We start from the raw sequence: 14,088 nt of genomic DNA, 5'->3' as shown, positions 1-14,088 counted from the left end.
TCCTATCGCATCGTACATGAAGTGCAGTTAAACATACATTTGAAGTTCTTGTTTTCAACTTACAATGCAGAAGAAAAAGCTTCATTCACTTTCACAATTTTAACTGGGAATAGTTAAAACATAGTATAAGGCTGCCCAACACATTAAAGACATGCCATGTCTGTTCATTTGCGTGCAAATGTTTTAAAACCATAAAAAGTTACAATCTTATACAATTTGTAAAATCACATGTTGCTGGATGTAGTCCTTTAGCGTAGTATAATTATTTGAAGGACTTCGGGTAAGGGTATGTATTGATGCAGATTCTGGCATAAGTCACTGAAATTGATATAAGACTGACAAAATATATAAATAAAAGAAAACAAAATTATTTTTAAGTTAAGTAAATTAATTGAAGAGATTGGATGATATAGGTATTTTTCATTCCAGTTTTGTACATTCCTTTCGGATATTCAGTTTGAAAACCCTACATTTGTTGCTACTATCTTTTTTTTTATATACAACAATATTTATATAGAATACATTTAAATTTCATGCGTTTTGTGTAATCTTTCTTTTCAGAGGTGCCGTGGTTTACTACAGATTCTAGTATCCTTACATATAGTACCAAGTAAAACAATACGACTACTGCTATTGATAGTAGTTGTTATGATAACAATGATAAAGAAAAAAAACCTAATATGAGAATCGGTATCAGTTATTGGAAAATATACAGTGTATTAGAACTGAAACAGGACTGAAAAATAGGGAATTAATGCATCTACTACATCTATATCTGCATGCTTTAAAATTGTGTTTTATTCCATTTCCTATTCCTATTCCATTGTACACAGTGCTTAACTTTGCTATGCACCGTTCACACTTTAGCCAAAGCTTTGCTGTTTTGGATGTGAGCCAATATTTCACTGCCATATGCATGTGGAGGAGCACTGCTCCTCAACATAAAGAGAACCCACATGAGTTGGCTCAGATGTCTGTCTTGGATGCCTTTTAGACTTATCTAAAGATGTGTTTTGGAAATGTATGACTGGGAAAAGGCCCAGAGGCAGACCCAGGACATGTTGGAGAGATTATATACGTCTTTGTTGGCCAGGGAATTTCAGAGTTTCCTCCCACAAGAACTGGTGAATGTGGCCGGGGAGAAGGAGGTCTGGGCCTTTCTTCTTAGGCGGTTGCCCCTGCGAGCCAAACCCGGATAAGCTGAATTGTAATGGACAGACAGACGGATATATGTGTAGTATGGTTTATGATATGTGCTTGTTGTCATTGTGCCGAGGTGCCGTTGAAACTCACTGCATAGAGTGGAGACTTAGCTTTCATTTGGGACATGAAGTGGAAAATGGATGTGTAACTTAGGAATCGGAGCGTCTACATCACTGTCATTAATGCTCATAATACTTCTGCCCCAACAGCATTAAAGAAGCAGTGACTTTCATCAATGGAATTGATGTGAACAAGTTCTCCAAGCTGATCTCTCGCATCATACAAAAACTTCATCTGAAGGTAAAGCCAGTGCACAGACTTCAGCAACAAAACTGATTGAAAGCTGTGCATTCATAATAACCTTGAAGCATCAGTCAGACTTAACTGTAATGAACTTGCTCCAATGCTGGGATCAATATTACTTTTTCTTACTCCTCTTTTTTTTTTGTCCTCCTCTTCCACCTTATTTCCTCTTCATTTCTTTCTCCTTCCCATCCTCTTTTCTTTCTTCCTTCTTCTTCCTTTCTTTCCTTTCTTCTTTTAAACCAGGATACTCTCAAGCTCAGCCCCCCCAAGAACTATGTATTCATTTTCTTTTTTTCACCTATTAGCCAAAAATTCACAGGTGTAACTATTTTAATAAACTATTTTTTATGAAATCGCTCGCTGATATGACTCTTTTACTCTTAGTAGGAATTACACAATTTGTCAAGCAGCTTTTTGTTTTGTTTTGTTATTTCTTCTAAATGAGTATTCAAGGATTTTCTGCAATAAAGCCGAGATTTTTATTCTTTGCAGGGAGAGCGAACATTCAGTGAAGAAGACGAGCAAAAACTCCAGACTGCTCTGTCACTGGATAAACATGCTCTGAACTTGGTCCTGGAAACGTCCGCCTTCATACTAGAGCAGGTGAAGTGCTAAAGTCCTCCTTAGTTACATTATTGAAGGGATTTAAAATGATTTATGCATAAATTATATCATGATTAAAATGATTGTCATGTTTCAGTATCTCATCTGATCCTGTTTGTTTTAAATTAATGTAAGAATAGAAGAATATTAGGTATATTATTTAAGGAGAAAGCATGACTACTAAATGGGATTAAAAGAAGACAGCTTATTCATAGGGTTCAGTATGATTCCCTTTCTTTAAAGACTGTAAAAAAGTGGTATGTGGATTCTAGTTTAGAGAAATATATTTAGTCATCCCTTAGAGGCTGTTCAACATTTAAAAATATAAATTAAACTTTTTGTTGTGATGGGGTTCATTTGAGACGATTCTGCTTTGTTTATTTTTTCTTGCCATGGACATGACAAAGGCTTTATTTACACTGCTTTAAGAAGATAAAGGATTTGCATAAATAGTGTCTGTTCCCTTTTTGATAGTATTATGAGCTACCGTACTTCTCCAGTTGGGGTCGCTGTTGTTTAATGAATAGCTATATTATACAATACTTTGATTTAGTGTGCATTATGAATTACAGTGTTATACAATGCTCTGCACCGTTTTCAATTTGAACGATGCAAAGAGTGTGCAGTGTTTATTATGAATAGCTGTATTGTACAACATTTTGCTAAGTGTTTGAGTGTGTCTCCCTCTTCTCTCCTAGGCAGTGTATCATAATGCAAAGCCGGCATCTCTGCAGCAGCAGCTGCAGGCAGTCCATCTCAGCCCAGACAAGGCTGAGGTGTTCTCTCAAAGCTGGGCTGCTGCCGGGCCGGAGCTGGTGGAGAAGCTGAAGGGAAACATATTTGCTCCTAAGAAGGTACATGGACCGGAACTTCTCATTTAGCTGAAAACCCATTAAAAGTAATGCTTTTCCAAACTTAGTCAAAAGAATCACATAGATAGATAGGCTTTGGACACCTTGAATGTTTTTTGAGCAGCAGACATTTTTTTTAAAGAAAATTCCTAGATCAAATCGCAACTGGGGGCTTTCTTGGTCTGGAGTTTCTACATTCGCTGTGTTTTTTTCCCCCAAAAAAACATCAGAATCAGAATCAACTTCATTTGACAGGGTTGTGCAAACAAACGAGGAATTTGATTTGGCGGACTTTGTCTCTCAGGGTTCAATAAACGAAATGAATAAAAATTTTAAAAAAAGTCAGCGATCCAAAAATATGTAGACTATATACCATATTTACAAGACGGAACCAATATTTACAGTCATGAAGATATTGCACAAATATTCAACACACTATGACTGCTGCAAGTCCAGTAGAGTGATGGCCTGGGGGAAGAAATGGGTGGTTTTGGTGCACGGTTCTCTGTATCGCCTACCGGATAGGAGAAGTTTGAAAAGTTGGCAGGGTGTGAGGAGTCTGCAGAGATGTTCCTTGCTCGTTTCCTGACCCTGGACTGGTGCAGGTCCTGGGCGGAGAGAAGGTGGACCTCATCATTTTCACTGCAGACCTTATTGTCCGTAGCAGTCCGTACCTGTCCTGTTTGATGGTCCATCCAAACCAGACGGATGATAGCAAAGTAGAAGGTGATCAGCGCCTGGGGCAGGTTAAACTTTATGAGACTTCTCAGGAAATACAACCTTTGCGGTCCCTTCTTCTGGTCAGATTCTATCTTGGTGGTTCACTGCAGATCCTGGGAAATTGTGGATCCCAGAAATCTGAACGTTTCCACAGTAGACGCTGTGTTGCTGAGTGTGGTGAGGGGATGGATTTGTTGGGGGCTTCCTACTGGAGTCCACCATCATCTCCACAGAGTTGAGTAGGTTCAGCTCCAGGTGGTTCTGACTGCACTGTTGATTGTTAGTCTCGTTTTCCTCTTCCTTTATGGCATTTGGGTTAAGCTGGATGCTCACCTGTGACCCTGAATAAGGTAATTTAACAACCCCAAAAGTCAAATCCCTTTTTCCTTGGATACTTTTTTTTCTCCTTTAAGATGAGTTGGATGTAGCTACACTTTAAGTTCAGGGCTGGTAAAGGAGAATGCTGTATTAGTGTCTGATGCACTTTTATTTTTTCAGATTTGAAAGGCGAAGAAAAATGGTGGAAATGTATAGAAATCTTCTTTTAAACTTCCTTTCCTCTTGGGTTTTATTTGTACAATTTCCTCTCCCCTTAAACACGGAACACGTTATCTTTACATTGTCAGGGAGTTCAGTTGAGTTCAGATGAAAATGTATTTTACAGGAAGAAGTTTGACAAAAAGGGTTGCTGCCCACCGTTTGGTTATGGTTAGAAAACTTTTCCTTTTTGGCCTCAAGCACTTCTGGCATTATTTTTGAAAACCTTACATATATTATACATTTTTACCTTTGGGCTGTATTTATTTATTTTTTGTAATGAAAAAAAAAAAATCCAGACGGAAGACATGCTCAGTTGGTGCAACAGTTTGTGGCTTTTAGGCACATGATGTTTCACTTAAAAATATCTGAACTTCCAGTCACTGGTCAATCTGCTCAAACTAAAAACATGCCACCAGCGTAGTTATTGTGGCATCCCTGTTCAAGTCGCTCTTATATACAAATCCACAAGAGGATTCATCACACGTTAGTCTCATGATTTCACGCTGAGAAACTACATCGGCAGCCCACATTAAGACCGACCTGATTTCTTTCTAGCTGTATGAAAAGTTCCTTCAAAGCTCAAAGCAAATGTATCATAAATTTTACATTTTTTTTTCTTCCTCTTCTTGATTAAAGATTGACACTTCAAGAAATATTCCTTTTGGAGATGAGATCTAAAACCGAGTAAATAAGCAGATGTACACATTATTCTTGAGGTGGTGCTACTGTCATTAATTGCGATGTCTCATCTACCTGCCAAACCCCGTCCTCACTTCCTCCCACATGAATTTGTTAGTGGGGAGCAGTGACAGCCATTTATTCTCTGGAGGCCACCTGCTTTGACTTTGAGCAATCTATTATGAAACAACTGCAGTGTGAAGCTCTAACCACATACATCATTAAAACAAGAAAGATTCACAAATGTAAATGACAATTGTGACATTTACAAATGCAAATTCCAAACCACAACAAGGCAAAGGCGGAACAGCCAAATGCATTGCACTTATACATTTTAAACATTTTAAACTAAAGACAGATTGTTCAAAAACTAGAATGCTTTATTTGCCATATAGTGAAGCCCTAGCAGTATTTAACTGGATTTTAATTAAATTTAATTTTTATATACAGTACAGACCAAAAGTTTGGACACGCCTTCTCATTCAAACAAATGGGGAAGCGTGTCCAAACATTTGGTCTGTACTGTATTTAAGTTGATTATAGCAGGAGTTATTTGGGTAACATAGTGAAGATGTGACGTTCCAGTCGTGAATAATCAAGCCAAGGCTTTTCCTACCTCACACCTGTCCTCTGATGCCGTGGATGTATCCAAACCCAATAAGTCACGTATGTTTTATCGTTGTGGCCTCCGTCTACATCATAAAACACTTACCTGCCCTGCCTTGACTCAGTGCTGCTGATCTATCGCACGACTACTGCTGACTGATGAGGTGTGTCTCTGTAAATCAGGGTGGGCAGTTGGTACGATCGGTGTGAGGAGACAGTACAAGGTTTTGTCAGTCTCAAACATCTGAAAGACTTTCTTATTCACATGGAGATTTGTTGTTTAAAACAAAAAAGTTAGTATGACAGGTTGCAAGTCATTCCTTCATCATAGGATGGTGGATATTTGAATAAAAGTAAGAAAGGAGAAAAGTTTAGGCAAATTAGAGTCAAAGTAAGGAGGGAAAAAAATGGGGATAGTAAACAATCAATATGGCATAATAACACTGTTTATAAGCTGCTGTTTTATTCATGGCTTACAAAAACAAAACAACTGATGTATGAGACGTATCCCATCGTCTGTTTCAGCTGGAGTATGTCGGCTGGCAGCTGAACCTGCAGATGGCCCAGTCCAGCCAGGCCAGGATGAAGTCTCCCAGTGCTGTAGTGCAACTGGGACTCTGCAGTGAGGACTCTGAGGTATGAACACATAGATGCAGTGAGCAGACACACACTTATCACTTGTAAACACCATTGTAGCCTAAAATGTATGCACCATAGTCAGATCAGGTTACTTGCATTTATGCCAGATGAACTGCATCTCCAATCTGCTCTTTTTTTCTTTTTTCTTTTTTTGTGCTAATTGATGGTAATCCCAGAGCTGTACGTCTTGACCCAAAGGGAAGACAGGCATCTGGCTTTGGAGCCACTGTACTGTAAAACTAGAGATCAGGGAGCTTGTTATCCGAAACCTCCGGGGTTTCGTTCTAAACCTTAGTTAAAAGCAGACAACATGTATGCTATTCAGTCTAGATAGTAGTCTGACTTATGCTTTGTTTATATTTTTTTAACATTTAATCTTTGAAAACGGATATTTAAGTAAAGTATGAGGCTTAAAAATGTATTTCCTAATAAGGAAAACACATGTAAACATGACACAAATATTGTTTAAACTCAAGCCCTTCAACTGTGAAGCTTCCCTGTTTACATTTATTTTCACGATGTATATTTTGATTGAACCCCAATTATATAACGACATGTACTTGTTCTATGAGCTGCTTATTCCTGCCCTTTTCTGTGGAAGTAGTATTGTTCTCTTAAAGGGCTCTTTCTTTGTCACAATAATGCATTTTTTAGCCTTTGAAGTGCGTGATATAATTGAAAAATATTTCTGTAGACTGAAGGTTTTGCCAAGCTCAAATATGAATAGATACTTGGCGAGGTGCTGTTGTTGTTTTAGCAAACGCTAGGCTGTGAATACTTCACAGGACTGCAGTTTGTTGTCATGGATACTGAAATTTTGTAGTTATGTCCTTAAGGCGACTGAATGGCTTCTTTAAAGTGGTGTTTGACTCAGATTGGTTAAGCAGACTAGCCTCCGAGCCTGGATGGGGTTGTTCTAGCTGGCTAGTCAAGTGTCTGTCTTACACACTGCTTTGTATTCCGCCCCAGGAGAGTGCCGGCTCAGCCTAAACCTGGAATTAGGCTCGACATATTCAAATTTCTGCAGTCTTAAATGTGAGCCTACATGCACAAGCTGGGAAAAAAAGAAGCTTTTCTTTATCTTTTTTTTATAAGCGACTTTGTTAAGACTTTAACATTTGAGAAACACTTCTACTGTTTCCCCCAGGTTTGCAAAATGGGCATTAATTTATTTAAATCCACGAACACCATTCGCCTTGTGGGAGGAAATAGCTGGAGGGCTAAAACAAAGCTGGTTTAAGGAATAAAAGTGTGATGAGCTCCATTTCAAAGAGGTGCACCTCCACCGGTAACATGCAGGGGGCACTGTGATCTCACAGATTTGGAAGCGTCTCCTCAGGGCCAGTAAAATATTTGTGATGGATAGGATTCCTCTAACTTTGTAGTAACACATTCAGTATGAGATTGGTGCTTTCTGATTAGGGTTTCCTGACAGCTTATTTTCTCTGTGTGTGCAACTTTGGGAATTTGAAAGTACGGTCTTGACTGAGAAGGAAATACCTTGCATTCACCTGAAAGTGTCATACTAATTAGTGCTGCTAAGTGTCTAAAACAAAAGAGGAAGACAAAATTACAAAAAGTAAATGAGGCATTGGGTACAGATGTTGGGAGATATAAGAGGGAAAGAGGAGGAGAACAAATAGAAAGTGAGTGTAGATCCATGAAGGTGAAGAGGATAAAGGAGGGAACTTTAACAATATGGACTGAATCAGAATCAGAATCAGGTTTATTGGCCAAGACAGGGAATTTGACTCGGTTATTTTCACTCACTGTACAGTAAATAGACCAATAGACCAGTAAAGCCAACGACGGCCTCTATATTTTATTGATTTCAAGTGGAGAGTTTGATACACCCCCATATGCCAACATCTGACTTCATTAAAGCTGTCACAAAGGTGGAGGTGGAGGAGGACGGCCAGAGTGCCTCATATTGCTTTCCCCAAATAATATGTGACACACAGTGTAACTTGAGCGCAGTAGAGATTTTAGAAGACATACTTGGGATTAGAAGTGCTGCTCATTTTCAGTGAATTATATTGGTGTTTTTGTCTTAACAGTCTAACTCTGTCTTAACAATGTGCAGACCAAGAACATACGTATTCTCATCGGCCACTTCTTTAAATATGCCTGGTGGTGTACGTAATAAAGTGGGCAGGTGAATGTTTATTGAGAGGATGTATCATAGTATCCAATAGTTGTTGAAGCACCCCACCCATGGGAGCCGAGGGTTTCCTAAATCGTATCAACTTTCCTTCTTTGAAAACTGAAGAGGCATTCTAGTACATCGTTGCACTCAGACATTTCCCCAACTTCTTCTTGATGTCTCAAGAGTGAGGTGTTTAGAGCGTGCTCATAAAGCACTGGTGCAAATTTGCCTCAGTCAGCGCAGGTATGACACATTACCTGTTGCGTAGCTTTGTATCCCTTGGAACACGGAGCTGAGATGGAAAAATGGCTTGATTGATCTGCTGTCAGAAGAGGAGAGGAGTTAGCAAAATAATTTCATGTGAGCAGTGATTGGAGGGAAGAACTAGAGGATGCAGGGGAAGGTGAGAGAAAGGACAATATAACAGAAGATGATTCAAGACTGACAACAGAAAGATGAGACTTTTGAGTGGAAAAAGTGAGAACTTGCTAAAATTAGTCCTTCAGTTGAACTTAAGGTGTTTGAAGTCGTAATAACAGTAGTCTACATGGGGTCTCTCTTCACCTCTGGGAATGAGCTTAGTAGTTATTGATGATCTGGAGAGTTTCCTGTTCATGAGCACTTGAAAAAGAATAAGAATGTGTTGTTTTATCTATACTTTTTTACAAGGTATTGCTGCGGGTTGTGCTTTGTTGCTGTTAAATGCTTTTTTTTTTTTTTTTTGAAACATGAAAATTACCCATTTTTACATCGGATATCTGTTGAGGTTCAATTTTATCTGGTTGAGCTGCTTGAAGAGGAGCTATTAAAACCATTGTTCCCTGTCTGCTTTTTTGTGTTATTTAATTGCTGGAGAGGGTAGCGCACTTCTGTTTCACTTTATCCATGTGCTCATTTGGGTCTTTAAAATATTCACAAAGAAGGGTTATGAAACCATGGACCAGATTAAAATGCAGACAAAATCATGGGTTTCATAAATTAAAGGTGCTTGCTGCCGCGTTATGAATCCTAGAACAGAATACTGCCACAAAGAACGCTAACCTACAAGGACGGAGGGGAAAAGGGAAAAAAAATGTAAGTGGTGCAAGCTTGAACAAGTGAGGATTAAAAAAAAAAAATAAATGAATAAAAAGATCACATTGTAACTTCACCACATGTGGTTTCGTGAGCTAACATTTTAATAAGCAATGTGGTAAATGCGCATTTACTTTTATCAAACTTTATTTTTTGACAACTCTGGAGAACTCACTTCTCTTCATCAAATTGACATATTTAGATGTTTTTCCCCAGTTAAAATAATCCTGTCATGCATAAAAAATTAAACCTCTCTGACTGCAACTGGCTCTCTCTCTCTCTCGTTTATGCTCAGACGTTCTCTTGATGACGTTAAAATTCATAAAAGAAACATATCCGCCACTGTCGGCCCCAACTTGTTTTCGGTACCAGGCTCTGATGTGTCCCGATTTTCAGGCTGCCAGGATTATTTCCTTACGTTTATCTAGGAAACATCGACTGTTGGAATCTTTGATTTTTGAGGCAATCTGCAGTTTCAAGTTAGACATTTATATGTATATACTTATTTTGCTTTTATGAAGTTGAACACTTGTTTTTGTGTGTGGGGGGGGGGGTCTTTGAGGCAAGTGTTGTGGTTTGGTGATGATTCAGGTCTTTAAAACCTGCAGCATACACAAATCCAAACAGCTCAAATAAAAGATAGTGGGATAAATCGATGACAAGGTAACAATCTACAGAGCCATAAGTTATGTTCAAAAAGTTTAGCCGTAGGTTCAGCATCCAAGGATTGATAAGGCAGTTACACCATTAAGTTGCCCATTAAAAACAGGTACAGTATATGATAAACAGGAAAGAGGAAATGGAAATGATTTGGATAGAGAGAATGAGGAGGCTTTTAATGAACAAATATAATTTTCTTAGCAATGTCTGTTTAGCCTTGAGCAATAATTTGGTTACAGTTGTGTTCAGGGGCAACGGACAGGGACTTCTAGTTTCCAGATATGTGGCTCAGACAGTCGGTCCATGTTGCTGCACAATAGAGGCTGGCTGCAAAAGGAAACACTGAGCTCAAATTGTTAAACTGAAGGCTTTAAGATGTAATACCATCAAGATAACACTTTACTCATGACTTGTCTCATCATGCCAATTTAGCTTTTTTTTTTTTTTTTAATTAATCACAACACAAGTAGGCGTCAGGTCTCTCCTTGTACATTTCAGAATTAAATCATCGTCAGTCTCCCACTCTGTTTCACTGTCTGTTCCTTTTTTGCGGATAGAACAAGCATCTGAGCAGTCGTAGGTTGGTATTTATAATGCAGGCCATACCACATGCAAGGTACCCAGTGCAGATTTCAATATTTATTGTGGACACTCTAGTCCATAACAACCGGGTAAGAGCTGGTGAGCTAATAAAGCTCCTACTTCTACTGGCGACTTATTCCTGTTCCCTACTTCAAAAGATATCTTTAGTTGATAGCTTCAGACAGGCTTGTTGATAATTGATAACGCAAGGGTCTGTTGGGTTTTGGGATTCAAGAGGGAAGAAAGATACTAAATGCAGCTCAAAGACAAATCGCACACATTTCTTTCCTTTTTTTTTTATCTAAGGGGACATTGAATCAAAATTCTCTTATTTGCATTCAGGAACAGATTTTCATTTTCTTCTTTCTTTCACGGAGTTAGTACCTCCACTTGGCTCACATACTTGTTTGCAATTTTAAATGATCATCGAAATAGATTTTTCATTCTGTTCATTCAGAAACAAACAGAAAATACAGGGATGGTATTAGCGGTAGACTAATTAATCAGTAGGTCGATTATATTTTTGTGTTTTATTTGATAATTGGCATTTGACATAGAAAAAAACAATATCGGTCGACCTTTTAGATAATATGCAGACAAAACCGGATGACTCAAGGAAATTCTCCCTCCCTCCCATGACCCTCAGTGGTGACAAGGAAGAACTCGCTCAAAAAAGCTTTTACAGGGAATAAATTGATTCACAAGTCATCAGGAATAGCAGCAGAGGGACATCTCTTCTTGAGGAGCGGAAAAAGCGATAGATGTTGTCTTTAAAAAGAAGCATAAAAAAAACATTCGGGAAATGTGGCCATAGGGAAGTCAAAGATCTTCCAGGAGTTGTGAAGGAGAGAGGATGCTACCCACATCGTCTTCACACCAAAATGAACCCGCGGTAAGTGGACAGATTCCACAGACACGCAAGCCTTACAATCTCAAGCACTCATGCAGGCGCGGGAAGCTCACGTGCTGAAATCTCCAGGAAGAATCAACTAAAAGGACAGAAGATGAATTAATCATTCTGATAATGGTTAGGATGCTAAAGGTCTTGCTCTTTCTAGTCTGGCATGCCACGCCTGCCAGAAACCCCAATAAAAACCAAAACAAACCTCAGGGTCTAACTTAGGAAAACATTAGATTAAAGGGTCACTTTGGCAAAAGAAAATCAGCTTCCATCGCATTTATACACTGGAAACAGATTTACAGTATAATTACATACTTGATTGCCCAAGAAAAAGAAAATTACAAAATTGATTAATTATGATTATAGTTATTTGTTGTGGCCTCCCTCCCCTCTTTTATCTCTTTTTATTATTTTTAATTATATTTATTGTTTGTCAAGGTCAAGATGAACCGATACAGTTCTAGAGTTTGGCTCATTTTGTGTGGCTTAGTGGTTAGCACTGTTGCCTCATAGCAAGAAGGTTCCTGGTTCGACTCCTGGGCCCGGCAAGAGTCTTTCTGTGTGGAGTTTGGATGCGTGGGTTTTTTCCAGGTAGTGCGGCTTCTTCCCACAGTCCAAAAACGTGGAGGTTAGGTTGATTGGTGATTCTAAATTGCCCGTAGGTGTGAGCATATGTGATTGTTTGTCTATATCTGTGCCCCTGCGATGGAGTGGATACCTGTCCAGGTGAACCCCTGCCTCTCACCTGTAATGAGCTGGGATAGACTCCAGCAGACCCCACCCTGCGTAGGATTAAGTGGGGATAGAAAAAAGATGGGTTTTGTCTCTGCAATGAGTCATTTCTGATTTCTCCATTTGTTTTAACTAAATCACATTTAAAGTTTTTTTGTTACATCCGAGTGACCTTTATTTATTTTTTAAAGGTCACACAGCACACGCAAATCGACATAATTCAATGCAAAAAACTGTGACTTAAGAGAAACAGTCCATTTCCCGCTACTTTAAAAATGAAAGTTTTTGTTTCCCCCCTGCTGTTCCTGATGGACATGATGCTGTGGAAGTTATAAAGCTTTCAGTAAAATTGCGGGCTTCAAGAATAGCTCCAGCTGTACTTGTTTCAAATTTCTCATTGGCTGAGTGTCTGTGAGCATCGTAGAAGCCCTGCTGTTAATTGTGCTCATTTATGTACAAGTGCCTCTGAGTTACCAGGAGGATAATTCTGTCAGATCAGAGCATTGCAGCATCTTTGACTTGCCTTATTCTACCTCTGTCCAAGCTTTCTTTTTCCCGATCCCAAAGACAAAATTTACATTTAATTTATTCGCCCCCCTTTTTTTTTTGTCAAGTCGTTCCCAGCGAACTCACGCATTCTCGTTTGTCAAAACTTGCTTGTTTTTGTTATCAGAGCATCAAACATCAAAGACTTTTCTTTTTGTGATTGTGATTTTTTTTTTTTTTTTGTTCTGGCTTACAGCAGCGGTGCTGTAATCACTGAGAAACGGAAGCCCTTTGTTCAAAAGCGCGCAACAATATGCACACTCACACTCAACACACATTTCCAGCCCTCATAGTGAAGGCTGCGACTTTATTTATTAATGCTGAATGATGAAGAATGCAATTAAACATCCCTTTTAGACTTCTTGCAGGGAGGTGCTGTGGAAAAAAAAGCCTCTCTGATAATCCCACTCTGACTCCTGCGTCTCCGTCAAACCAGCACCGTGAGCAGCAGGCCAGACTTTGAACTCAACTCCAGCCTCTCATGAAGAGCTGCATAAAACCTGGTTCTTGCCTCCCACATGCTCTTGTCATGTAAACACATCCTTGCACATATCCAACCTTTTCATTTATCATTTGAGGGATTACATGACCCGATCAATATATTGGAGAGCTCAGATGTAAATAGCACCATGTTCAAATCCCTCCCTCCGAGCCACCCACCAGCCAGGAAGCACAAAAGCAGCTTTGTCTCAGTCTCTACTTGCCGTGCTCTACATGTCCCAAGATGCTTTGTTGCATTGTGTGGACATCTTTTTAAGCTCTTTCTCCATCTCTCCCTGTCTTTTTCTCCATTTCTCTCTTGCCCTTCAACTTTCCCACTGGTGATTTGGTTTTTTTCTCTTCTCTCCTGTGGGATTTGGGATCCCATTCATTGAGAGGACATTGTTCTGCTCTTATCCATTCCAGCGGATGGGCCCTGGGAGGCAGAATGGAGGCTCTCTCGTCCGCCTTCTCCCTCTCTCCGCCTCCGCCTCCCGCTACCCCATTGCTCCTTGCCATACGATGATGTCATGGCTCCCATCGTATTTGCTTCGGGGTGCCCATTGATTCTCTCTCCTTGTTACACACTCCCCCGGCCCATACTCCCAAATTCCTTTACCTCTCTACAAGCCACTGGTGGGATTTGGGGATGTTTGGTGGTTGTTTAGCAGACACTGGTACATGCTTGACATCCATAAAGGAAAGGTGTCAACACTCCAGATCTGACCCGGGCTCCCATTTAAATCTCACTGGTTTAAAACCCCTTTTATTCTTACATATCCCTTTTCTGTGATCGGCTTTTATTTCCCACTCGTTATTCA

General features: G+C 39.5%; 1 protein-coding gene across 1 annotated transcript in view; it reads left to right on the top strand.

The window, feature by feature from the left end:
- Positions 1-14,088, top strand: part of commd10 (COMM domain containing 10) — a 62,181-nt gene that overhangs the window by 443 nt on the left and 47,650 nt on the right. Inside the window, exons 2-5 of the mRNA XM_061730052.1 lie at positions 1,413-1,503; positions 2,002-2,112; positions 2,811-2,966; positions 6,033-6,143. Of these exons, the coding sequence (XP_061586036.1) occupies positions 1,413-1,503; positions 2,002-2,112; positions 2,811-2,966; positions 6,033-6,143 (469 nt within the window). The remainder of the gene's footprint in view (positions 1-1,412; positions 1,504-2,001; positions 2,113-2,810; positions 2,967-6,032; positions 6,144-14,088) is intronic.

The sequence above is a fragment of the Cololabis saira genome, chromosome 9 (genome assembly GCF_033807715.1).
Source record: "Cololabis saira isolate AMF1-May2022 chromosome 9, fColSai1.1, whole genome shotgun sequence".
Taxonomy (NCBI): domain Eukaryota; kingdom Metazoa; phylum Chordata; class Actinopteri; order Beloniformes; family Belonidae; genus Cololabis; species Cololabis saira.
Note: the sequence above shows the minus strand (reverse complement) of the source record. Positions and strands in the feature narration are given on the sequence as shown.